At 45.6% G+C, this 26,794-nt stretch overlaps 1 protein-coding gene across 1 annotated transcript; it reads left to right on the forward strand.

Moving 5' to 3' along the window:
* Nucleotides 1-9,558: 9,558 nt before the first annotated feature.
* Nucleotides 9,559-18,923, forward strand: IL12B (interleukin 12B). Its single transcript, XM_014786225.2, has 6 exons — nucleotides 9,559-9,646; nucleotides 13,236-13,511; nucleotides 14,044-14,161; nucleotides 16,299-16,516; nucleotides 17,957-18,114; nucleotides 18,792-18,923. The coding sequence occupies exons 1-6, from the start codon at nucleotides 9,559-9,561 to the stop codon at nucleotides 18,921-18,923; spliced, it is 990 nt and encodes a 329-aa protein (XP_014641711.1).
* The last annotated feature ends 7,871 nt before the right edge of the window (nucleotides 18,924-26,794 follow it).

Here is a 26,794-nt window from a genome sequence, read left to right on the forward strand (position 1 = left end):
GCTAATGTCTGTGCCCATCTTCCTCTGTTTTATATGTGGGAAGCCACCACAGCACGGCTTGATGGGTGATGTAGGTCCACTCCCAGCATGCAAACCTGCAAACCCCAGGCCACCAAAGTGGAGCACACCAAACTTAACCACTGTACCACGGAGCAGGCCCTTAGATAGGATTTTTAAGGCTAAAAATTGGAGAGAAAATGATAGGCAGGAGACCGGGCTCAACAGTTTTCTTCCAGAGCAAGATACAATAAAAGCCTGGATGAATATAAATTCCTATGAACAGAGAAATCAATGTAGCCTCAAATGTGAGTCCCAAATCAACAATCACAATGGAAGATGCTCCAGACCACAGGCCCTGATTCTTGGTCAAGCTACTTCTTGCCTAGAGACTTCTATGTGCTCCAGGGTGAGTAGCGGCAGGAATACACTTTATTGAATGGTGGCTTAACGATTCATCCTACAAATGCAGAGGTAGTCAGTTGATATGCAATAATTGTTTTTTGGTTTGAGTTGATGTGGACAAGGACCATCAGACAGTAGATGGCAGAGCTTCACCCCAGATGCCTGCCCTCTCCACCCTGGTCTCACACTTGCCCTGTTCTACCTGTCTCTGCTGACAGTGAGACCAGACCAACTGTCCCCACAGCTTTCTCACATAAGCATTTAAACACCTCAGCAATGCTACAGCCTAGGACACACCCATTTCCTTCCAGTTGCACACACACACCCATTCCTTTCACTGGGATTAACATAAAATTGCATTCAGAGAAGAAGAGAAAAAGATTTCCATATGCAAATGGAAACATCAACGTCAAAGTGGGGCACTGGTCTTACTCTGCAGTCAGTCCAGTGAGCAGGCCAAAGATGCCCACTGGGATGATGAGCTTCAGCCATGACCGCATCTGACACCCACTGCCTTCACAGCATGGGCCCAGGGTGGAAGGATGACATTGTAGAAACATGATCAGAGTCATTGTTGAAGGGGAGGAGGTTGGTGAAAACATCTTAGTACCTTTAAAAATGAAGCTGACTTGGGGCCGGCCCGGTGGCACAAGTGGTTAAGTGCGTGCGCTCTGCTGTGGCGGCCCGCAGTTCGCCAGTTCAGATCCCGGGTGTGCACCCATGCACAGCCATGCTGTGGCAGCTTCCCATATAAAGTAGAGGAAGATGGGCACGGATGTTAGCCCAGGGCTGGTCCTCCTCACACACACGTAAAAAAATGAAGCTGACTTTAAGGATCTTTTACAAAGCATCAAAACAAGAATGTATTTGAAGGACACTTGAAAAATTAAATGAGATCACTTGGGGCACTCTTGAGCCTCCAGGAAACACCGCACCTAGGACAGACTCCTCTCCATCACCACCCATGCAGTCACTCCAGTATTGATTTGGTGACTTTCACCCCAGGAAAAGGTTATAATCCAGAAGTACATTCAATTATATTTGAAATACGGATCATGATCTAACCTAAGACTGCCTGGTTCTAGAATGCAAATTTCACATATTCTGCTTTTTTTCTGTGCTTCATTCACCTCTTTTCAATGACATTTTTTCCAATTAGAAGAGTAATTGGAAGACATTTTGGAAAATTCAGGAAATCATAAAGAAGAAAACAAAAATCATCTATAATCATACCACTGAGATATACATTGTTAAATTTTTGGCTATACAACCTTCCAGTCTTTTTTCTGTAGGAGCACACATCTCTGAGATGGCAGGTGGGAGCTACTGCCAAGGCCCCTAAATTAGAAGTGTCCCTTCAAAAGCCACTGACCATGTGGGGAAAGAAGACTTGGTCCTCATTATCCCCACAATTGCCATATTTCTTCACTTCACTGACAGCACTAACCATTTGGGCTCACCTACAAGACGCATTTGACTCTTGATTGCCTACCCATTTCCACCTAGTTGGAGCCTCCATTCCTCTGGGATCCTGATCCTCTCCACAGCTGATGGGCAAACCTGACTGGTCTAACAATTTCGTCACAAGCCCATTCTCCTGCTCACTTTATAGATGACCAGGGAGACAAGGAGAAGGCTATGGGAGCTTCTGGGACAAATTGTTTGCTCCTAAGAGAGACACACAAGAAAAGATGATCCTTTATTATCCTTGGTGCCCTGTGTGGATTAATGCCTGGAATTTTGTAGCTATTTTGGGAGCCTGAGAGAAACTAGCTAGAAAACAAAGCCCAAAGGACCCTAACTGATCCAGATAGAATATTCCAGATGACCTCTAGTAAGACACAGGAAGCTACTGGACACAAAATAGACTTTTGTGAGAAAAGAGCAATTCGCAGAAGAATGTGTATAGTATGATCCCATATATACAGCCAGATAGATATAAATACACAGAAAAGAGTCAAGAGTAGACTCTGGAAGAATATACACCAAAATGTTGGCAATGGTGACATCTGGGAGCCATGGGAATTAGGGCTTCAACTTTTTATTCCATGTATGTTTGTATTGTTTCAAGTTTTTACGATAGCAGGCATGCATGTATTGCTTGTGTAATTTTTTAAACATTTTAATTTTAAAGTGTATACATGGCTTCCCCTTCATCTGAAATTTGTACTAGGAGCTCAGAGCATCCTTCTAGAAAAAAAAAAGCTTTTGTGGTCAAAAAATTCTTCAAGTTATTTTCAGTTTCTAGGGGGATCCCCTCCATCTTACAGCTCAGCACACCTGCTGTTGGTCAGCAGACCTTTCCTTCCCACCGAAGAGCCACAGGGAGGTCACAGGCTCTGGCTCAGTTTGCCTGGGATCAGGGTCTGGATTGTGAAGTGGGTCAGGCTGATAAACCTCTTCTGTGAAATCAGGACAACGGACATTTGGCTGACATGACTAGAGTGCTGGCCAGCCTTGTGGGGTGTCCAGAGATAAGTGAGGCGTAGGACGTGTCCCCGGGCAGTGGAGCACGGGGGCTGTGCAGCATGTCTCAAAGTGCAGGCCAGCGTCCCCATATCAGAATCACCTGCAAGTGTGCGAAAATGCAGCTTCCTGAGCCCCCCTCCAGATCTACTGAATCACCATCTCTGAGGGTGGGGCCCGAGAACCTGAATTTTTTTTTATCTGCAGATAAGGTATGAGAACTACTTCGTCCATGGGTGAACTGGACTCATCAAAATAGTCAGTCAGTCCTGTGGGGCAGAGGTGGGGCAAGTGCGGGTTCTTCCTTCTCATCTTGGCTACCACGATGCCCAGAGCCAAATTAGTGGCTCAGCTGTAGCCATGTGGTTTCATGACATGAAGATTATTAGGAGCCCCATTCCTGATTCCTCACATTAATTCTGTCTTCTTTCACTCCTCTTGTCATCTTCGATGTCCTCTAGTGAGCTACCAAAAGTCTTCCTGGGACAGCCAGGGTAAATGAATACACAAATAGAAGCAGCCATTTACTAGGCTCTTAGCCAGGAGGCTGTGCTAAGTACATTACATCACCTCTCAATCTTCACCACAAACCTAAAATCAGGTACTATTATTAACCCCATTTTACAGATGTGGGCATTGAGACTTAGAGAAGTTAAGTAACTTGCAGAGCAGGTGCTGGAATCCAAGTCTCTAACTCCAGCGCCCACATTCTTAAACACCTACTACTTGCCCTTGGCATACGTGGACCATGGTGGCCCCACACTTTTCATATAGGACTGGCCCTGGGGCTGCAATCTGAGCGGAAAAAGGCGGGGCAAGGGCTTACCTTGATGCTTCTTTCGCATAACTACCACACTATTTTTACTTAGATTTTATGTTTCAAATCAAATTTTTTTTAATTTTGAAGATGCTTTTATGAACGCATTGATAAAATGTTTTTGCCTTACTTCAGTGACTTGAGGTATGTATGTATGTTTGTTACAGGGAGTCACAGAAGGGCTCATCTGTAGAGGTACAGCCACTATAAACGACTTAGTGAAACTATTTCACATCCATTTCCTATTCTGTTCTGTTCAGTAACGTTTGACGATTTGTTGGGGGAAATAATAAATATATTTTTACAGAAAGACCTCCCCCAAGTTGATACATATTTTAATACGTGTGTGTGTATGATATAATAACAACAACAAAAATCAAACTGTGGTAAGGTCCCTTCCCCATCACTGCCTAGCTATACTCCTCAGGGATGCCCATTGTAAAAAGCGCACGCGCATTTACACACACGCACACACACACACAAATGGTAGCATACAACTAACTTACAATGCAACCTACTTTGTTCACATAACCATACATCTCGGACACAGGACGTTTTCCTTTGTTTAATCTGAGAACTTCCGTTTCACTTGAAGCCTAGAGGACAGAGGAGATGGGAGAAGGTGCTCTGAGCTGGAGGCAACGTCTCCGCCTAAGCCAGAGCACAAGGTCAGATAACCAGTGCGACTGCCAGCTGAGCGGTCCCCGCCCTCCAAAGGCCGGCGCGGCGCTCTCCCCGGCCGAGACAAACGGAGGGAGGGAGGAAGTGTGCGGCTGGGAAGCTCCGCCGCTCTCGCCTGGGTTTCCCGTTTTCCCCGCGCCGAGACTGCGAGGAAAGTTAGCACAGAAATCTGCGCCCACCTGAAACCCGGCCGGGCCCCAGGAACTTCCCGCGCAGCGGGGGCCGGCGGCCGGGCGCCGGGATGGAGAAGTCGCCGGCCGGGCTGCGCTCCCGGACCCGGGTCGCCGCGCGGGGACCGCCTTGCAGCAGCGCCCTCTTTTGGCGGCTCTGGGTGCGGCCCGCATCTGTCGGCCTGTACTTGGTGTAGGTCTTCCTGTTCATGTTATTTTCCTGTTCCTGTGCAGACGGGGTGGCAGTGTCTCTAACACCGATGTACAACTTTGCATCCCTCTTAGCAATGTTAAATTCCGCTAGGAATTTCCAGCTAATTCTGCTAATTCTGTGCATCTGCGTAGAGCTCCTAGAGCCATAGATTTATGTGCAAATGAGTGTGAGGGTATAGTCTGGGTGCCCAGGGGGGTGTGCGTTGAGTGTGGCATGGGTTGTCTATATCTCTGCCTGTGGATATTTCACTTTCTGCTCCCATCTGTCTATGAGCAAGTACCTATGAGCGTAGGCTGTGTCCCTACATATTTGAGTCTTAGTAGTACACACATTTTTATCATCTCCCCAAGGCTGTGTCTGTACAAATGTGCAGGGGTGTAAGGGTGTGTGAGTGTGTGTGTGTGTGTATGTGTGGTGCATGGAGCCACAATTGGTGGTAATAGCATATTTCTGAAACCCAGATGTTAAAGGAATAATGTACGGAAGGGTACTCCAGATATACTAAAACCTTTGCCCTTCATCTCATCCTCCTTGGCTTCGGGAGAACCATAGATTTTGCTTTTGGGCGCTCTAGCTTACAGTTGCCCGATCCTGACCTAAACTCAGCCTCCTGCGTGACTTCTCCTTGGCCTTCCTTCTTCTCCAGTCTGTGGTACCGAGGGAGGCTGCCTGCTGATATCTCTAAGCACCTTGGCCATGATGTCAACCCAAAGAAGACAGCATCCCATCTCCTTCCTTTTTCTCCACCCAAAAGTCATTTCCTCTTAGTTCATTACCTGGGATTTTGATGTTTGTGTTCCCTCAGCATTATTGATACACACAGAAAAAAAAAAAAGGAACTTCTTGAAATTCCCCCAGAAGGTTTTCAGAGTTGTTTTCAGTGTTGCAACTTGGAACAAGCCAGTTTCTAGTTTAAGTTTCCATCAGAAAGCTTGGTAGGAGAAGGGTATATAAGCTCGAGTAGCAGCAGCAGCAGCAGCAGCAGAAGAAACAACGGTTTCAGACCCAGCAAACTCTGCAGCCTGGCTGGAAGCAAGGTAAGCCCTTCCCCAGCCCCTGTCACCCCTCCACAGGCCCGCAGGCTGTCTGGGGGCAGGCACCATGGGTGCACCTGGCACCGTGGGGTGAGTGGATTCCTGGAAGCATTCCTGGTCACTTACTTGCTGGGACAATAGTGAAAAGTCAGTACTTTGGCGACTGATGTCTAAAATATTAATTTAAAAAGTCAGCTAATAATAATTGTATACCAAGGTCTGTGAGCGAATGCACATTTTATAGAAAGCTTTGTTTTGTCTTGTTTAAAAGTGGTATGTATATAAAAGTGTGTTCCTCCACATTAATGCCTGTTAAAGGACTGTATAGATTTAAAGTGAGTGGTATTTGCCTTAATATTGTGAACTTTTTGAAAGCTTTTCATTCATTAAGTACTAATAAATTCAATAAACCAATGGATTCATATTTATACCTCATAATTGAATGTTACGGAGTATACTTGCTTCCATATTGTGATGGACTTACTAGTCACTTGTGACAGTCAACCAGACTGATAGCTGGGTTATCCAGATCTTTTGGATTAACTAACTTTGGCTCCACTTAAAAAATGGAAAGCAACTGAAATGTCTAAAACTACTTTCTGAAAAGTTTTAAAATCTATGAGAAGGAAAAAAAAGATACTCTTTACTGTACTGGTGTCTTACAGTTGCCCAAGTAAATTGTGTGCAACAATTTTCAGATTAAAAAAATAATGATCAGGTTAAAATATCATTTTAACAAAGAGACTACCAAACCCCAGCTGATGACCCACTTTTTTCAAATAAGGAATTTCAAGGTATTAGAAAGAATTTGGGCAGCCTCTTAGAGTTCATTTTACTGGGATCTGAAATTTTATCATTTCTGTACATTCATTCTTCTAATAATTAATGAAATCCTTCTATGGTAGAGTCTTTATGCTAGACTCTGGGGATAGAATATGGAATAAGAGGGACATGATCCCTGCCATCAGAGACCTCAGTGTGGCAGGGAAGATGAACATTAAAGAAATAACTATGTTATTGCAATTGTAGTAAGTCCTATGAGAGGAGGAATGGGGCTCTGTGAGAGCAAATAGCCAGGACTCCTGACTTCATCTGGGCACCATGCTGGATACTTTCCATGAATTCTTTCATCACCTCCTCACCACAGCAGGATGCCCATTTCACAGATTAAGAGTGTGAGGCTTAAAGAGGTCAGTGACTTCCCCAGAGTCTCACCCCCAATAAGTGGCAGAACTGGGATGCCAACGCAGGTCTGCCTGGCTCTACAACGGGGGCCCTCTGTATGTGCTGCCCATGCCTCCTGTGACTATGTCTTTTTATTTTTAAATAATAATGCTCTTTTCTAATCAAAAAGTAACAAAATAAAACTTGAAAAAGAGATGCCCACCCAAATGTCATTGGCATGCCCATCTTGGCACCAGTGTTAGGAACCTTAATGTACCACCTGGGGTCCCTGCATCCCTCATACAAGCATTTCAGGAGTTTAGAAAACCTATGAAATTACATGAAAAAAATGTTTAATCCTCAAGACTCTCAAACTCAGCATGTCAAGGAAATGTGGGCTGTGGGATACGGCTCCCCGGCATCAGCTGATCTAGAGGATGGCAGGGTAACCACCTGCTGCCCCCTTTCTAATTTGCCCTGGGTTTGATTAAGACAGTGACCCTCCGCCATCTCCACACCCTGGTTTAAAATGTAGGTGCTACTAAAATGGGAGTTGTTTCTTAGACTGGTCACCAGGGCTCCCTTGACCCTGAAGGGCAATTCACCTGAAATTCTCAAATGCATCTGAGGCCCAGAGAAGAATAGCTGGGCACATAGCCAAGGGGAAAACCCCAGCATTAAGGGAGTATAAAGGAATCACCAGGAGGTGCCAGGAACCTCTGTCGTTTCCCTTCCCGGGGTGCCGACATCTGGGTTTTACAGGCCTGTGTAATTGCAATACCTCTGTGGGCATTTCCCTACGCCAGGCACGATTTTTTTGTCTATCCGTTGTATAGAAAACAGAGAGATACCAAATTTTTCCTTTATTGCTTCCCCTAGGTACAAGCTAACATGCTATTCGTTGCCTTCTATAATGTGTCATCTCGTTGCATTCTCCCAGCAACGCTTCGAGATGGGTATTATGTCCATTTTATAGATGAGGAGACTAAGGCTCAGAGAGTAATTTGGCCAGCATCACACAACTAGTGAGCGGTGGAACCAGAATTGGAGCCTGTATCTTCTTGAATCCAAGCCTATGAATGTGCTAACTGATGCTCTGTGGCAACTAGCACTTTACTACAGTCATAACTTGACTAAATTGATAGGCACACCCCGAAAGCTCCGTGCTGCCGTGACAAGAGCACTGAGTACAGGGAGGCCTGACTTCTAGTCCTGTCTCTGCCACTCATAACCTTTATAATATAAGGGAATAACGTACATAGCAAGGTTCCCCTGCCATTAGCAGCAGTTCTGACAAAGCTGTAATTTGTCAATATTCAGTCCCCTAACCAAGGGAGGCTCACTTTTAAGGTATTTGGCTGAAAATTTTGTGCCTTGTTCTTCATATGATTTAGATAGTGGTTTCTGAAACCGTATTCCTGCAGAACATTGGTGCTCTCTGAGATGGATGGAGATGTTTCAGACTGAAATTAAATAATAATCATTTCTAGCTAATTCACAGGTGGGGTGTAATTTTCTGTCTGAAGATTTTCATAAATCCTGGATACTAATCTAAACTGAGTTTCAGGACAAGATGGTGGCTGATTTAGCACTAAATTATGCATTTTATTATTTCACGGTGGATATGTCAATATTTTATGGTCTTCTCCCAGAGAACATCTTGATTTTCAGCGCTCTGGACCCTGAACATGATATAAACCAGTGGTTCTCAAAGTGTGGTCCCCAGACCAGAAACATCAGCTTCACTTGGAAACTTTTAGGAATGCAGATTTTCAGGCCCCATCCCCAGACCTGCTGAATCAGACACTCTGGAGGTGGGACTCGGCAATCTGTGTTTTGGCAAGGCTTCGAAGTTATTCTGTTGTATGCTCAAGTTTGAGAACCACTGGTTACGTTATATGGGAGGAAGTAATCTTTGAGTTTGGAGCAATTACAGTCTAAACGAGTAGAGAAACTAAACCTCTACAACAAGGGCTGCCAACTAGGTGGTTGCCAGAACTTGAAAGATCGCCCTTGTATTAACCTCTCCCCACCCCAACTCCATTAGTCCTGGTGTCACCGCATATCTGCCTCTGCTACAATGATACAGATGAGTAGCTTATCTCCCCAACTGGAGGGGAGGCATTTAACACACTGACTTCATAAATATTTCTGAATGAAAGTATTTGCTCCTAGAAGGCAGGATCCAAGTAAAATCCTTTTTTTCTCCCAACTGCTTTAGCTCAGTGCCCTTTACGTACTAAGTACCAAGTAAAAACTGCTGAATGTTGATCCAGACACGTCATGCTCCTTCTCTGAGCTTTAGGTTTCTTGTCTTAAAAATAAGAGGATTATATCAGACGGTAGGCCTTAGGTCTCTTTTAGCCTCAGAGAGTCTGTGGTTCTCTATTTGGAGATGTTCTCACCCAGACACTGGCAGAGGGCTAGTAATTCACTTAGTGTTAACCTGATCATGTAGAGAAGAAGAAGGAAAATAAAGATTAAAAACAGTGTACAGAGAATGTGAATATGGCTTCTAAAGGTAACTGAATAATTGTTGGCCTTCTCTCTCCTCTTTTCCCTCTTCTCTCTCTTTTCCTCCTTCTCCTCCTGTTTCCCTCCCTCTCACAGATGCATCAGCAGCAGTTGGTCCTCTCCTGGTTTTCCCTGGTTTTGCTGGCATCTCCCCTCTTGGCCATATGGGAACTGGAGAAAGATGGTAACCAGACTTTCCTTATTCTCTCTTAGAACCCGGAGGCTCCAGGTTCTGAGCCAGGCCTCTCGGGCAGCCCTGTGGGGAAATCAGACTGAAATGGGCAGCCACGCATTGGGGCTTCCTAGTGGGAGCCATCACTCTGGGGAAACTCACACAGGCTGTGTGTCCTTTTTACACCTTCGAGGGTGTCTATATTGTTGGCTTTCACATTAGATACATGAGAAGGAGCTTTTGGTGGACTGTGGTGGGAAGAGATCTGGACTTGGTTAGTATTACTAAAAACCAGCTGTATCATATGATTAAGATTCCAAAGTGAAGGATTTAAAAAGCCTACGAACTATGTTCTAGCATCTCCCACTCCACCATACGATATCACCCCCTCAACTGGCACTCAGATGACTTACCTCTGACCAAGCACTTTGGGGAAAGCATAGGATTTAGACTCACATTGACTTGGGTTCTAAAGCTGGTTCTGACACTTCTCAGTTATGTGACCTTCAGCTGGGTCACCTCTGAACCTCGGTTTCCTCAACTGTAAACTGGGGATTACAAACTGACACCTACCACCTGGAGTATTAAATGTGTTGGTGAATGCTGAATACAGCCCAACTGACAGTAAAGTGAAAGTAGATGTGAGCTAGTATTATTGTTTTGATTGTTTAAAATAATGTCTCTGATGATTCAGGAGAACCTATTTATTATCCCAATAATCAGTAAAAATCATTAGTAGAATAATAGAATAGGTATCAGTGGAATAAGGGGTCCCCTCTGTCCTTCTCGTATCTCACACACAGTGAATATGTGTTAACTGATTGTTGGTTGTTCCTGAAAGACCCTCAGATGTTTCTTATTGAAGCCAACATAATAATGTTGGCAATTACTGTCTTTAATAGTGTAATAATAATAATAGTTAATATTTATTGAGCACAGTATCTCATTTAATTCTCACAGCAACCATATGAAATAGGGACTGTTTGTACTCCATTTTACAAATGTTGAAAATAGAGGCTACAGAGATTAAGTAACTTACCCAATTTCACATACCTGGTAAGGGTGGAACAGGAACTTGATCCCAATTCTGTCTCACTTCCAAGCCAGTGCACTCAAGTATTTGAAGAAGGTTTTACAAGAAGCACATGAAGCAATTGTTTCCTATGTCCTTGGAGAACTGAGCAAGAGGAAATAGGCATAAATTAAAAATGAAGTCATTTCAGCTGATAATCAGAAATAATCTTTTGACAGTCGGAGGGTACAACACTGAAATGGGTGCCTGAAAGAAATTTTGGCCTATTCCTCTATTCCTAAGAATTTCGGGAAGACAAGAATCCAGCCATCCCCGCTGTGTCCCAGGAGGGTCTGAGAGCATTAGACCCTCCTTTGAGTAAAGGCAGAGGCCTGAGCCAGATGATTGTGCCAGATCCCTTCCAACCCTGGGATTTTTAGTGAGTTCGGGAACCTTGGCCCTCGCATAGTTAATTAACCCTTAGTTACTTCTGATTTGGTAAACCACAGAAATTCCAGAAAGTCAATGTGAGAAACACTGAGAGGGCTTGTGACTCTGGACACAAGATGAGAAGGTGAAGCCAAGCACTAGGTTCTAGATGCTCCTCATCAGGCTCCCTCCTGCATTTGTTGTCCCTGTCCCCGGACAAGGTGCAGGGGACCTTAGTTCTGAGTCTTAGTTGTGACAGGAAAATAGCCACACTGTTCAGTCGCCAGTGTGGCAAAGAAAAACTAGAGAAAGCCAAAGGTGCCACGTGGTTTTATGTCAGCACAGCTGATCGTTTCCAAAGAGTTGGGTCTCAAATGCTTTTTACCTCTTGTCTGTGTTACCCAGTCAGTAGTTATAAATCCCTTTGATGTAAAGTGAGAACTTTATATTCCACAGTGCTTTCCATTTGGATGCCAACAACAAGAGCCACCATTTATAGAGCACTTAAGGGGACTGGGTTAAGCTCTCATATAAATTAGTGTATAATCCACATCTCGACCTTCTGAAGCGAGTACTGGTATTGTGTTCACTTTAAAGATGATGCTGCTGAAGCTTAGAGTAATGGAATGTCTTGCCTGAGGCCACAGGCTAGTGTGAGATAGAGCTGAATCTAAACCCAGACCTGCGTGACTCAAAAATCCAGGCTCTTAACCGCAGTGCCTCTCAAACCTGAGTGGGCATGAAAATCATCTGGAGAGCTAGAAAAACAGATTACTGGGCTCATCCCAAAGTTTCTGATTCGGCAACTCAGAATTCACATTTTTTTTATAATTTTATTTATTTATTTTTCCCCCAAAGCCTCAGCAGATAGTTGTATGTCATAGCTGCACATCCTTCTAGTTGCTGTATGTGGGACGCGGCTTCAGCATGGCCGGAGAAGCGGTGCGTCGGTGCGCTCCCGGGATCCGAACCCCGGGCCGCCAGCAGCAGAGCACGCGCACTTAACCACTAAGCCACGGGGCCGGCCCAGAATTCACATTTCTAACAGATTCCCAGGGGATGTTGCTGACAGTGGTTCCATGATCATGCTTGGAGAACCACTGCATTCAACTATTCTATTCAATTAGTAATCGATGCATGAATGAATGAAGGAAGCTTTGATGCAACACACTCTCTGAAATATTATACTAAGCCATTCCTCCACTGCCGGTGTAGATAGATATTGGTGTTGGAGATCCAGTGCAAAGCCAGAGACAGAAGGTCTGAGATGTAGCTCTTGTGCTTCTAACTTGATATAACCTTGTTTAGCCTGTTGGTCTCAGTACCCTCCTCTATAAAATGGAAGACTGAGATCTACTGAATTGCCTCATAGGAGTGTAAATAGCTAAAAAAAAAAAAAAAAAAGAAAAAAAAAAACAGAGAGAATGAAAATCTCCATTGGTGAATTTCATGCAGTAGGAATTAAATCCCTAAATCCCCACGGAAAATTACAAGACAGTTCTCTCTGCAGTTGTCTGACCCTTTGGTCTGTGAATGACAATAACAACTGAGTTTACTGTGGTGGGCACTGTGCTAAGTGCTTTCCTTAAGTACTTTACTAAGTGCACTGTCCTAAGTGCTTTTTTCATTTAATCCTCACAGCCAAACCTACGCCGTAGATACTATTATTATTGTCATTTTACAGATGAGGAGACTGAGGCTCAGGTGATTAAGTACCTTGTTCCAAATTCCCCAGCCAGCTAGTGGAGACAGGATCTCAGTCCCGGTCAGTCTTTCTCGACTCTCTCCCTTGCCTAATTCCCTATGAAACTGAAATGGTACTGGAAGTTTCTTATCTCCACCTGGGCTTCAGCAAAGAATCTTGTGCTGTTTGCATTTTTCAGTATATCAAGGCCTTCTTCATCTGCCAGCTAATCAGATGTTAATTATTAATGGCAGCCTGCCAGTTAGTGAGTCAACGGCAGCCGTAAAACTCTTTGCTTCTCTCATCCATGACTTTGAACCCAAGTGGGGCTCAATACCCTGAGATCATCTCAGCATGCATTTGCTATGATGAGCAAGGTTGTGCTTAGATGGTGCAGATGCCCAGGTGGCTCAAAACACACAGTCCTGGAGTTCCTGGAGCTCATAGTCTGGTTCTCCATTCCCTGTGCTCTCCAGTGTATGTTGTAGAATTGGATTGGTACCCTGATGCCCCTGGAGAAACGGTGGTCCTCACCTGCGACACCCCTGAAGAAGAAGGCATCACCTGGACCTCGGACCAGAGCAGTGAGGTCTTAGGCTCTGGCAAAACCTTGACCATCCAAGTCAAAGAGTTCGGAGATGCAGGCCAGTACACCTGTCACAAAGGAGGCGAGGTTCTGAGCCATTCTCGCCTGCTGCTTCACAAGAAGGAAGATGGAATTTGGTCCACTGACATTTTAAAGGACCAGAAAGGTAATTCCATTCCCTTGGATAGTGTCAATTTTCTCTTTTGCTCCCTAGGAGATACAAAAATTAAAAAATTTAAAACATGACTAGTGTAGTTTATGCAGTAACATCAAGTCCCTTACTGAAACCACCCAGAACCTACATTTTCCTTTGTTAGACGCTTTGGGTTATCAACCACCCAAATCTCGTGTTGAGAGAGTTTCATGGTGAGTCTGGATGCTTTTCATGAGGTTCTCTTTAAATAATAGTGATATTATTGGATGACTAATGAAAGTTAACCAATGTGTATAGTGCATAATTCAGCACCAAGGTGATAGCCTTGAAAGAAATTAAGAGCTCCCTCCAATGTGTTAGATGTGTAGCATCCTACTGAGAACGTCCTCGCTGGACTGCCTGCCCGGGGAACAGCATCATTTCCCAAGGAAATAAACGGAAGATCTTCACTCTTGTACCAGTTGGTGGCCTGTGATTAATCACGATCAAAATATTTCTGAAAGAAAACCCCTAAATATTGAATTTTTGTTTTTCTCAAATCCAGAACCCAAAAATAAGACCTTTCTAAAATGTGAGGCAAAGAATTATTCCGGACGTTTCACCTGCTGGTGGCTGACGGCAATCAGTACTGATTTGAAATTCAGTGTCAAAAGCAGCAGAGGGTAAGTGAAACCACTCCGATTTCTCAGCATTTTGCTAGAACTATTTTATTAAGAAAATGAGAGTGACCTAGCAATGCCCTATCAGTCGATGATAAGGGAGAAAACAAAGTCAAACCCATATTTTTTCAAATATTTTCCCCCCTCCTTGCCCAAGTTGGGGGAAGAACATGGAGCTTTAAGCTAATCACCTAAACAAATGTATGCGTTAGAACAGGATATTAGTGGGGCCTGGGAATAGCCTCTGCTGTGTTTGAACCCACTCACCCAAATTGCCGGGTGATGCTTCATTGAGGCTCACGGCACCATGGAGAGGGATAAAAGGAGAAATCTAAGCTACAAATGACTTGCCAAAATGGCACCTTGAGTTGAAAATAGAAACAAGAGCTCTAGGGCATAGATCTTGAAAGCCCTGAAGCCGACTCCAAAAAACTCTGTGAGGCCTCTAGAAATTTTCCCAGGGCCACTTCAACTCCTTTTTCTTCTGCCGACACCACTAATCTGAACTTCCCTGTCCACTACACTGGGACTTTCTCTAAGAAACCAATTTCCGTGGATGCAGAACCTAGGTCAGCCCCTCTACGTGACTCCCTCCACTCGTTGTCTAAGTTCAATGGAGGATGGAGGAGCACCCCTAGGATGGAAGAGCACCCCTAGGATGGAGGAGCAACCCTAGGATGGAGGAGCAAACCCTAGGATGGAGGAGCACCCCTAGGATGGAGGAGCAAACTCTAGGGTGGAGGAGCACCCCTAGGATGGAGGAGCACCCCTAGGATGGAGGAGCAAACTCTAGGATGGAGGAGCAAACCCTAGGATGGAGGAGCACCCCTAGGATGGAAGAGCACCCCTAGGATGGAGGAGCAAACTCTAGGGTGGAGGAGCACCCCTAGGATGGAGGAGCACCCCTAGGATGGAGGAGCAAACTCTAGGGTGGAGGAGCAAACCCTAGGATGGAGGAGCACCCCTAGGATGGAGGAGCACCCCTAGGATGGAGGAGCAAACCCTAGGATGGAGGAGCACCCCTAGGATGGAAGAGCACCCCTAGGATGGAGGAGCAAACTCTAGGGTGGAGGAGCAAACCCTAGGATGGAGGAGCACCCCTAGGATGGAGGAGCAAACTCTAGGGTGGAGGAGCACCCCTAGGATGGAGGAGCACCCCTAGGATGGAGGAGCAAACCCTAGGATGGAGGAGCACCCCTAGGATGGAGGAGCAAACTCTAGGGTGGAGGAGCACCCCTAGGGTGGAAGAGCACCCCTAGGCAATCATCCTGGCCTTGCCACTGTATCACTGAGTAAATTAACTTACGGGTCTTACGTTTCCATCTTGAAAATGAAAATGCTAACTAAAGAAATGCTTATACAAGTGCACAAAGACATAGATGCTAGTGTTTATTGTGACGTTTTTGGTAATCAGCAGGGAAAAGGTTAAATAAAATGTGGCACATTATACCCCGGCTTAACGTGCAGTCGTCAAAATGAATAACCTGATCTACGTGGTCTGTCGTGGAGCGCTCCCCATAATATGTTCCGAGGGGGAAAAGATGGTTACAAAACCATATGCGTGTGTGTGTATATGTATAATTTGATCCTATTTTATAAAAAATAAAATCAATGTGTGTATATACACAAAATATATGTGTGTATGCATATATGCATGTGGATATATAATTGCTTTGAATATTCATAGAAAGAAGTCTGGAGGGATACAACAGGCTATGAATTGTATTTATATCTGGGCAGTGAGATTAGGGTTAAAGGAGGATTGGGATTAAAAGAGGTACACACATTGCCTTTATATGCATCTTTATCTTTTTAATGTTTTATACATAGCATGTATTGATTTTGTAATTAAAATGAGCAACATGAATTTAAAATTTTGTTAAGGAGATTTAACCAGGGGCTCTGGATCTAAAAATTTCCAGATTCGTTTAGAGGTGCATAAGTGCAGAGTTGTTTCCCTGCATCGTTTGTACTACCTCCTGAAGCAGAGCTTGTTCTCCTGGGGAGGGCAGTTTCTTATCCCCTAGGGAGAAATTAGACGAGTTGGAGAAATTATGTCCTCAAACCGCTGGCTGGCTTCAACCGCTAGGAACTTGCCCACAAATGTGTGACACAGGAAAATGTCTGTCTTTGACTTCAGCTCCTCTGACCCCCGAGGGATGACGTGTGGAGCAGCAACACTCTCAGCAGAGCGGGTCAGAGTGGACCACAGGGAGTATAAGAAGTACACAGCGGAGTGTCAGGAGGTCAGTGCCTGCCCAGCCGCCGAGGAGAGCCTGCCCATTGAGGTCGCAGTGGATGCTGTTCACAAGCTCAAGTATGAAAACTACACCCGCAGCTTCTTCATCAGAGACATCAGTGAGTTTGCTTGGTTTTTTGTGCTTGATCGGGAGAGATGCCATTCGTCACATGTTCGGGGGCCCCATGCCCTGGAGTAAGGGGTTTACGTGCATTATCTCTTTTATTTTGCACTCAGAAAAATTACGATGTAGATACTATTATCTGCATTTTTAGGAAGGGGATATTGAGTCTTAGAAAAGTTAAACAACTTGCCCCAGATCTCACAGCTAGCAATTCAGATGCAGATCTGCCCCCCTAGAAAAAGCAGGCTCTTGGCTGCACTTCTCTTCTGCTGCCCAGGTAGCTTCCATGATGAATCCAAGAGCAGCCCCTCAAGCATCATATACCCATTCAGAACCAAGGCTTCCCTACTAATTGCAATTATTCCCAACCAATCTTTCTCTAGCATTTGAAGAGAGACTTCTTTATTGGAATATAAAACCCCAAATGGACATCTAATTGGCAGATGGAGATTTTGCCATTTATCATTTCCTTTACCATTTATCCATTGAATATGCATCACGAAATAAAGTTTGATAGGACCACAGAGCTTGCTCTCGCATTTGTGGGGCAATTGCCCTTGGTGGGTAGGGGGAGGTGGGGTCTAGTTCACAAAGGGTGGCCAGGGGAGGTCTCTCTGAGGAGGTGACATTTAGCTGAAACCTAAAGGAAAGAAGATGTCAGTTGTGTTGAGAACAAAGGGAAGAATATTTATGAAGCATCTGTAGGAGCAATGGTCTTTGGACTGGTGCTGGGCCTAGGCGCCCGAGCGCATTCCATAGACTGTCTCCCCTCCCCTCACCTACAAGAAAGTATGCTACTGGAGGACAGAGTCTTTGTGATACCCACTGCTGAATCCTCTGTGCACGGTCCAGTGGCTGGCACATAATGGGTGTTCAGTAACTATTTATTGAATGAACAAATGAACGAAGGAGCATAGAGACAATTTGACTATAACTGCTACAGGACAAGTCAGTGCCCGATGCCATGAAAAGACAAAAAAAAGCACTTAGTGGAAAATCTTTCATCTCATGCCCAGTGAGAGGCTCAGCTCAGTTCCGAGTTTGGTGCAAAGAAGGGGATTGACCTCAGAGAGCGTGGTCCTTCATGGAACAGCCCAGATGAATCTTGTTATCTCTAAGAACTTTCTTCTGAGCACTACGCAGAGGTGGTTCTACCGCCAGGTCCCATCTGATTGTGCAGTGATGAGGATTCCGAGCCTCTCTCAGGTTCAGCCCTAAAGGATGTGGGGTTGGTGAGAATTGCCTTCCACGGGCACCAGCGTGAGCACCAGCAGCAGGGATGCCTCACGTCTGCCAACCAGGTGCTCAGAGAGGTTAAGTAACTACTGTATGGACTCAGCCTGGTCAAAGGTCAAAGTGGGATCAGAAGCCAACACTGCCTTATCCCAAAGCCCTATTAGAAAAATAAAGAGTGTTTCTCTATCTTCTTCCACAGTCAAACCAGACCCGCCCAAGAACCTGCAGCTGAAGCCATTAAAGAATTCTCGGCAGGTGGAGGTCAGCTGGGAGTACCCCGACACCTGGAGCACCCCACATTCCTACTTCTCCCTGACCTTTTGTATTCAGGTCCAGGGCAAGAGCAAGAGAGAAAAGGTAAGACGTGATCCAGGTGCCGTATATTTGGTGGTCGGGTTTATGCAGACCCACGCCAAGGAGAAGATGAATGATGTCATCTTCTGGGTGACGCATGTCAGATGAATGATGATACTAACAGCTAAAGTTTATTTAGCATTTTCTATGTGCCTGAAACAGAGCTAAGAGTTTTACATGTATCCACCACGACCTCACAATAACCCTACAAAGGCGGGTACTAGTAGTATTACCACTTCAGGAGTGAAGACATTGAAGCTCAGAAAAGTTAAGTGACTTGCCCAAGGTCACCCAGCTAGGGTCAGAATGGACCATAGGCAGTATAAGAAGTACATGGTGGAGTGTCAGGAGGGCAGTGCCTGCCCAACCACCGAGGAGAGCCTGCCCACTGAGGTCAGTGCCACCATCCGCCTAGTCCTGGGGTGAGTGCACACGCAGCCTTCAAGCAAGGCAGCTGTGCTGGATGAAAGCTGTTTCTCCCTCAGGGTTTACTAAATCGAAAAGCTGCATGTGTTTAGAGCTTCTGTCAGTAGGTGGCGCAAGTTCTACACACTCCCCTGTGAATTGCCAGCATGGTGCTCTAAGACCAGAGTGTGCTTTTTTTGGGAGATCGTGCTTTGCAGAAATACGCCCAGTTCACCCCATGACTGCATTGCCAAAGATTTCCCTCTCCTTTGCAGAAAGATAAGCTCTTCATGGACGAGACCTCAGCCAAGGTCACGTGCCACAAGGATGCCCAGATCCGCGTGCAAGCCCGGGACCGCTACTACAGCTCATCCTGGAGTGAATGGACATCTGTATCCTGCAGTTAGGTAAGCAGACCTGGGAAGCCCAGCCCAGACCTGCACACTCAATGTACCCAGGTGCAGGGCAATGATGGGGTGCGGCACAGGAGAGGAAAGGGGGGATGGATGCCAGCACAGAGTTATCAAAGTCAGAAACACACATTTGTTCATTAACAGACTTGAGGCCCATATTGCTGGAGGCACCAGGCTGGGCACAGGGACACTGCAGTAAAGAAAACAGACATAGGTCTTGCCCTCCTGGAGGGGAAGGCAAAGAAGAGAGAGAGAGGTAGCCGAGAGTCAGAGTATAGATGGCTTGCAAGCTGTTTCCAGGAATTAGAACTTCATCTAGAGGATGCTGTGGGCCACTGAAGGGCTTTAAGCAAAGAAATGACATGATCAGGTATTCTTTTAAGAAAACTCTCAAGAGAGTCTCTGGCGAGCGTGGTACCAGCCAAATCCTAGGCCACAGAAGGAAGGGCTGGACCCTTCTGACATGGAATCCCCAAACCCAATTGCCCCAGATAACATGTTGTATGAAATAAGATGGGTTGGCTGCCACGTTTGTCATCCACTTAGACTTTCTGCGTTCTTTTTCAGGTTCTAATCCCAGGATGAAATCTTGGAGAAAAAGTGGAAGATATTATGCCAAATTTTTAAAAGACATGGAAAAGATATTTTCTACCAATTTGCTTTTTTTTTTGGGATCATGAAGATGTCTTTGCTGTATTTTTATATTTAAATACTAAATGCCCACTGAAACATTCAGCTAATTTATTTATAGAGCTTCCGGCTAGCAAGTTACCACTGACCCTAATGCTATTTAAATATTTAAGTAATTTATGTATTTATTAATTTGTTACTGTTATTTAACATTTGTGTGCCAAGATGTATGTTTCATACTCTCACGACCTGATCCATAAGGAGTGGGCCCTATTATGCAAAATGTGGATTTATGTGTTATTTATACTGATGACTTTTCAAGCAAGGCTGCAAGTGCGTCAGTTGCATGACAACCAGTAAGAACACTGATGTCAGCGCCATAATATATTCGTGATGGATGGGAACACAAGATATAGTTAAATAGAGACACGGAGACACAGACCTGTTTGAAGAGGTCCTAGAGATGGAGATGTTAGTTCTCACATCCGTGAAGACTTCCTGGAAGTGGTATTCATAGAACAGTTCAGGGCCACCTGCAATTCTAAGCGAGTTTAGTCTTTGGCTGCCTGAACTTGGAAAGGGCTAAAAATATGATTGAAACTCAGCTTCAACTTCCTTGGCAGTCCTTGCCCTGTTCTGTCTGTAAGACATAGGAGCGTGACACAGAGACATCATTAAGTGTCTGGGAAGAGAAAAGATTTCATGATTCAGGAGGGAGGATAAGTGTCGTTACGGCTAAGGACATAAAATTGTCAGAACTGCCAGTTGCTGGCGAATAGCCACAGAATAGCAAAAAAGCAGCCAGATGCAGAGAAAACAATCAAGAATCACTTCCTCATCAGCACGAGTGAACCTGACAAGCAGATATGACCAGAAAGTGCCGATCCATTAAGGTGCTACTTTTAAGCAACAAATGTGCTTTCTGTAAAGTGATTCCATTTGTTTTCTGTTTTCTTATTTATTTTTACATTCCAACGGTGAGCTAATAAAAATATAACTCTTCTTTGCAATAATGTTTGGTCTTTCTCAGCTAGCTTGGGTATCTGGTTCTCACATTTACCATTTGCATTGTCTTTCCCCTACCATTTAAGAATTGCCCCTCCGTGAAGCAGTTTCATTTCCAGTTTCGCAGAGTTGTCCTTTCCCTTCATAGGATTCCCAAGGTCGGTGTCTTGCTGAGCTCAGGGACTGTCCCTGTGATCTGACCACAGGGGACTCTGCAAGGACACTGAATGGCATTCCGCCCTCTTCAGGGGTTGGATGCTCTTACTTCTTTCATCCTCTATCCTGGAAGCGACTCTACTAGTTTCCCAAGCATCATGGAATAAACTCCAACCTGGTAGAGCCATGGGCATCCCATCCCATAGGTCCAGCTCCAGTTCATACTGAGGATTTGCCACGTGTCTGGACATGTGCTGTCCCTGGGGGTTGAAGAGTTCGAAAAAACCCTAAACAGGGCCCACTCCTGGCACAGCTTATAAGACACGGATGAAAAGTTAACTTCAATATCACTAAATGCTAAAATGTTCGGTATATATGGTGCCCTAGGGTGAGAACGAAGGAGAAGGATCAGTGTAGCCTGGAGTCACCCAGGAAGGCTCCATTGAGAAGCGGAGGTGCCCACTTTGGGCTCAAAGAATGGGCAGGACCTGCCGATTCCCCTATGGTGCCTCCCATGGGAAAAGCAAGTGGTGAGACCAGAGGGAATGGAGTCCCTTCTCTGCCATCTTGAAAAGCAAAGTGCGCACAACGGGCTTCCTTGCTATGGCAAGGTAATTATCATACGGATGTTGTTTACATTCCTTATTTTAAATGCCCCCTGGAGCCCTTATTCCTCTCTGCTCCTGGCCTGGAGGAATGGTGGTCAGTTTCTATCATTCCAATCCAACATTGAAACATATCATCTTGTATTATAAGCCCAGACTTGACAGCACGTGGTTGGTTAATAACAACTGTTTGTCCTCTTACAGGCTCTTTCATCTACAGATACCAAAACACTTAATGGGCACTTAATGAACCACGCTAACCAAGAAAAAAATAATCAATCACATCTCATGAGCCTCAGGACAGAGACCTGAGGACCTTTCCCAAAACTTCCAGCCAGGCTGGGGCAGAGCTCAGACGTTCTGGCTCCCACCATGCCCAGTGCTTTCCTGACACAACCTCTCAGCATTTGAGTAATTTCAGTACATGCATTAGAGAGATTTTGTCTGAAAGATATTCTCCAGGATAGTCCTTTTTATTGGGAATCTAGCTACTACAAAATGTATCAAATGTCCTAGCAAAATTGTTCAGGACTGGGAATCAAAGACTGGACCCTGGGGCTGACCAACTTTGCTACACGACCAGGGCACTGGACACCACCTGCTGGTTGTCCAATCGATACTCACTCCCAACTTCCGTCTCCCTTGATGCCCCTCCTCAGCTCTAAGGTCGGGAAGCTAAATAATCACTTTTCCAGCCACCTTTGCTGCCCAGCAAGGCCACGAGACCCAGTTCTAGCCCAAGAAATGTAAGAAAATAAAGCTGGAGGTTTTCCCAATAAAAGATAGAGCCATGGTTAGCATCACTCTTTCCTTCCTTCTTCCCTCTTGAGCAGACTAAATTTAAGAAATCTCAGAGGATACCTTGGAACCAGGATGGCAGCCATCATGCTAAGACTGTAAAGATAGACTTTGGGACCCTAGTGACATCATCAAGGAGCTGAACCAACCCCTCTAACTACCTTTTCCAGACTTCTTCTTGTATTAGAAAGACCCATATTTGTGTTTTTTTTAATTGTAGTAAAATACACATAACATAAAATTTACCATTTTAACCATCTTTAAGTGTAGAGTTCAGTGGTATTAACTACATCCATATTGTGCAACCATCACAAGCATCCATCTCCAGAACTTTTCTTCCCAAAAAGACTGTGCCCATGAAATAACTTCCCCCATATTTGCTTTTTAAATAGAAAAAGAATAAACTGAAAATTAAATAAAGACATTCTCCTAAACATCCAGATCCCTATCTATGAGAGGCTGCTGGCCAAGTCAGAAAAAGGAGCCAGGCCAGCACAGGAAGGAACTGGTGTCAGAAAACCTGGCTCTGCCCCTTACAGCCGGCACAACCCTGGGGAAGCCCTGGAGCACTCGATTTCCAGCGATGCACGGTTGGGGCTGGTGATACCCAGCCTGCCCGCAGAGAGGTACCCACGGCCAGGGAGCCTGTTCCACGGGCAGCCTGAGCATCAGCAAGAGTCATCTGGGGTGGGGGTTAGGGGTCTGAGCAAGCAGCCCCCATAGGAAAGACATCTCTGCTATTCCTTCATTCACTCAACAAACATTTTTTGAGTTACTCTTCTGGCACCATCCTCAATTTTCTGGATACAGGGGTGAACTAGACCTTGCCCTCTCACTGTTTCCAGTCTCCAGAGGATTAAATGCTTGAAATTCTAAGCACTGGAGGTCACTTCTTGAGGGTGAAGGGCACTATGAAATGAGGTAATTGGTTTAATGTGATGGCATAGTGCCTGGCCCACAGGAAGCACTCAGTAAATAGCAGCTATTTCCACTGATTAGCTCTGTGATCTTGAGCAAGTTACTTAACCTCTTCAAGCCTCAGTTTGATCATCTGTAAAATGGGATAATAACAGTACTTACCTCACAGGGTGGTTGTGAAGATTAAATGGAATAACACTTAGAAAGTGCTTAGAAGACCTGATCCATAGTAAGTACTCAACGAAAGCTTATTGTTAATATTCTTATTATATTACCTGTAATCTGAAAGAAGCGTAGTCCTGGACCCTGTGCTTTTCAGGGGGTGGGGAGACAGAGGGATCGTTTTTAGGAGGCCCTGGTGTCTCTGAGAACTGGGTCGGGATGGAGGGAGCGTTAATCAGCCAGTGGAGAAGAAAGAGACAGCTCAGTTAGTCGAGATTAAAAAGCTTCTCAGTGTAGAATCCATTTCTTATAAATAAAATTGCAGAAACATCCGCATATGGGCGATACCAAGATGCAATGAACCCAGTTCCTGCCTTCAGGGACTGCACCGTCTGGTGAGAGAGAGAAAGGGGCAAATGTGGTGAATATATTAAAAGATAGCCTGGCTGGGATAGGGGTATGTGCACCCTAAATATTTCTTTTTACAAAGGTTTTCAGCTTCCAGAAAGAGCTCTTTTATTCCCTTTCACCTTCCTGGCTGCAATAATTTGGCATAAACCGACCAATTCACCTTACCTATAAATCAGATTTTAATCATCTCCTTCTATTTCATTTCACTTGGGCCCTCTTCCAAGACAGCATTTGTGAGCAAAATGTATTTGGAAAAGACTTTCTCCAGAGGGTCATATTATACCAAGGAAATGAATTTCCTCTCTCAAGCTCATAAAATGCAAAAATCAAATCAGCATTCGGGCTGAAGGCGGAGGGAACCAGGCGCGCATACTGAAAACCCGCCTTCTGGAGGAAGCGCGCTCGACGGAGCTGATCCGCGTTTGCCTTCACGCAGGCCTGGGTTCCGGGGGGCCGGGCGCCCTGGCAGCCGACCGCGCGGTCGTGCGCAGCCTCTCCGCGTGGATGCCAGTGTGTGACGGGCTGCAGGGCTCTGCAGCTGCTCGCTCACCTCTCTGTCTCCTTTCACAGTCTCTCCCCCGCCCTTCGCCTCAGCCCACCTGGCGTCTTCCCTGGCTGCTTGCAGAAGGGCCGCTGCTAACCCGAGCATGGGGGTTAAGCAGGGAACTAAGCGTTCTGCCAGTGGCCCTGGGGTTTGGAGGAGAAGGAAAGCGGGGGGACAAGTTTTGGACAAACCGCAGTGTCCAGTCAGCTTCCTCCCTCCCACACCCACCACCTAACACAAGAACGTAGGGGTGGAATGGAGCTAAAATGCCTGGGAGGGGTCCAGAGCACAGGGGCGTGAACCTGGCGGGGGACAAGGAGACCTGCCCTCAAATCTCTGCTCCCCACTTACCAGCTGTGTGCCCTGAGACAATTTCTCCATCTCTTTGCGCCTCAGCTTCCTCACCCCTATAACAATTATGCTGGCAGCGCCACCACCTCTCAGGGATGCTGTGAGTGTTTAAGGAAATGGAGCTCACAGCCCCTGGCACCCAGCCCGTGCACGACAAATGTTAGTTGCAGTTGCTGCTTTTCTAAGGTCAGGCCAAAAAGGAAAGGCAATCCTTATCCCTCCTCTTCTTTCCTCGCATGGACATGAGGGCTGGTTTTGGACATGTACACAAGCCTTTCAGTTCTAACTCAGAAATGTGTCGTCCTGCCCACCAGTCATCTCCTGGGTACACAACCAGCACACAGCAGTGACATCACCACCAAATCAGAGCACCCAGAGCAATGCTCCATTTCAGCTAACCATTGCATGGGGTTCTGCTTGACCTTGTGGAACATTCTCCAGCCATGGCTTCCCCCTTTCTCTGAAATCCATCTTTTTCGCACTTTTGGGGTCCTTAGAGGTAAACCAGACCAGCGGTCCCCCAACTTGTTGGAGCCGGGATCCCTTTGTTCAAATAGAAATCTTAAATAAAGTCCCAACATATACAGTGACTGGGGAGGATGGTGCTAAAGGGACTTTAGGTGTATCTGCAATGTTCTAATTCCTTACAAGAAGAATATATTAGCATATTTCCTGCATAATTAAAAAAATTTTTTATAAACTCTCATATGTAAAGCAGACAGAAGCAAAGCAGCTCTGGCTGAAGCCTCCCACCCACACAGCCGTGCCTCCCTAGTCACCACTGAGAGCCCTGGGGCCCCACCTCGACACCCCTAAACTCTGCAAAGCACAGTTTGAGAACCTCTAGTTTTATAAATGAGGAAACTGAAGGTCAGAGAAGTTTGTTGCTTTGCCCAAGCACCCAGAGCCTTATTAATGCCAGGGCTCAAACTTGAACCTGGGTCCCCTGACTCCCATTTTGGCCATTCCTGATATATTAACTCATAATTCTGAGAAGATTGCTATTAAAATGACCAGAGAGAGGCAGCACATGAAGACCCAGGAGCTCCCACAAACACTTTCGTACTAATCAGCTTATCAAAATAGTCGCCGCCTCCTTGGAACCTGGTGTCTGGAACCTGAAGAGGAGCCTCTGCTCCACTCCATGGGAGTGTGGAAAATAAAGGGCAAGAGCATGCATCCTATCAGACAAGAAAAGTCAGAATTTGGGCTGTCACAGCACTGTTACTAGCCCTAGGGCACCTTAATACCAACAAGAAAAAAGGTGTGCCTTCCTCTAGGCAGACACAGACCCAGGCCAGGGTGCTGGCTTACTGAGTGGAGAGCAGGCTAGATTTCTGCCCCCACTTGCTCTGTCCATCAGGGACCCTTGTGCAGGACACAATCTGCCCAACATACACGGCAGCCCTGGTCATGGTGAGAGTAGTAGGTGCTTGGAGGTGCTTGGAGTAGAGGAAATTGAAGGAGAGGGAGGGCTTTCACTCATTCATGCATTCATTTATTCAGTAAATAATTACTAAGTGTTTACTGTTGCAGGCACATAAGTGCAGGAGAGAATATGTGAGTAAGGTGTGCAGGTTGACTGCCCTCCAAGATCTTACAGCCTCAAGAGGACTGAAGACGAGGCCACAAACAATGACAGGACAGTATGGTACATGTTAGCATTGGTGAGACAAAGAGGTCTACGGAACTCTCAGTTAGCATGCTTCAGGCTGCAAGTAAGAAAGACTCTACTAAAAAGTGGCTTGAGGGCCAGCCCCATGGCTTAGCAGTTGAGTGCGCGCGCTCCACTGCTGGTGGCCCAGGTTCGGATCCCGGGCCCGCGCCGACGCACCGCTTGTCTGGCCATGCTGAGGCCGCGTCTCACATACAGCAACTAGAGGGATGTGCAACTATGACATACAACTATCTACTGGGGCTTTGGGAGGAAGAAAAAAGGAGGAGGATTGGCAACAGATGTTAGCTCAGAGCCAGTCTTCCTCAGCAAAAAGAGAAGGATTAGCATGGATGTTAGCTCAGGGCTGATCTTCCTCACAAAAAAAAAAAAAATGTGGCTTGAGCAGTAAGAAACAGTAGGACAACCTAACAAGAACTCTGGAGGTAAGGTGTGGGAGGATGGAATGCAGCAATTCAATTATGTCATCAAGAACTCAGAGTCTTCTCATCTTTCTTCTCCACCAGCTTCAATGGGGGGCTTTTGTCCTCGTATATGCCCCTCAAGGTGGCTGCTGCAGCTCCTAACATCATGTCCTCGTATCACCATGCCTGAAGATTGGAAGGGTAGT

Source organism: Ceratotherium simum, chromosome 4, assembly GCF_057802395.1.
Source record: "Ceratotherium simum simum isolate JZ-2026a chromosome 4, ASM5780239v1, whole genome shotgun sequence".
Taxonomy (NCBI): Eukaryota; Metazoa; Chordata; class Mammalia; order Perissodactyla; family Rhinocerotidae; genus Ceratotherium; species Ceratotherium simum.

Bases quoted from the DNA above. Each gene is read 5' to 3' on its own strand.
- IL12B (XM_014786225.2), top strand. From the start codon at position 9,559: ATGCATCAGCAGCAGTTGGTCCTCTCCTGGTTTTCCCTGGTTTTGCTG. The intron at 14,162-16,298 runs GTAAGTGAAACC...CTTTGACTTCAG, and splicing joins AGTGTCAAAAGCAGCAGAGG to CTCCTCTGACCCCCGAGGGA. The intron at 18,115-18,791 runs GTAAGACGTGAT...TCTCCTTTGCAG, and splicing joins GCAAGAGCAAGAGAGAAAAG to AAAGATAAGCTCTTCATGGA.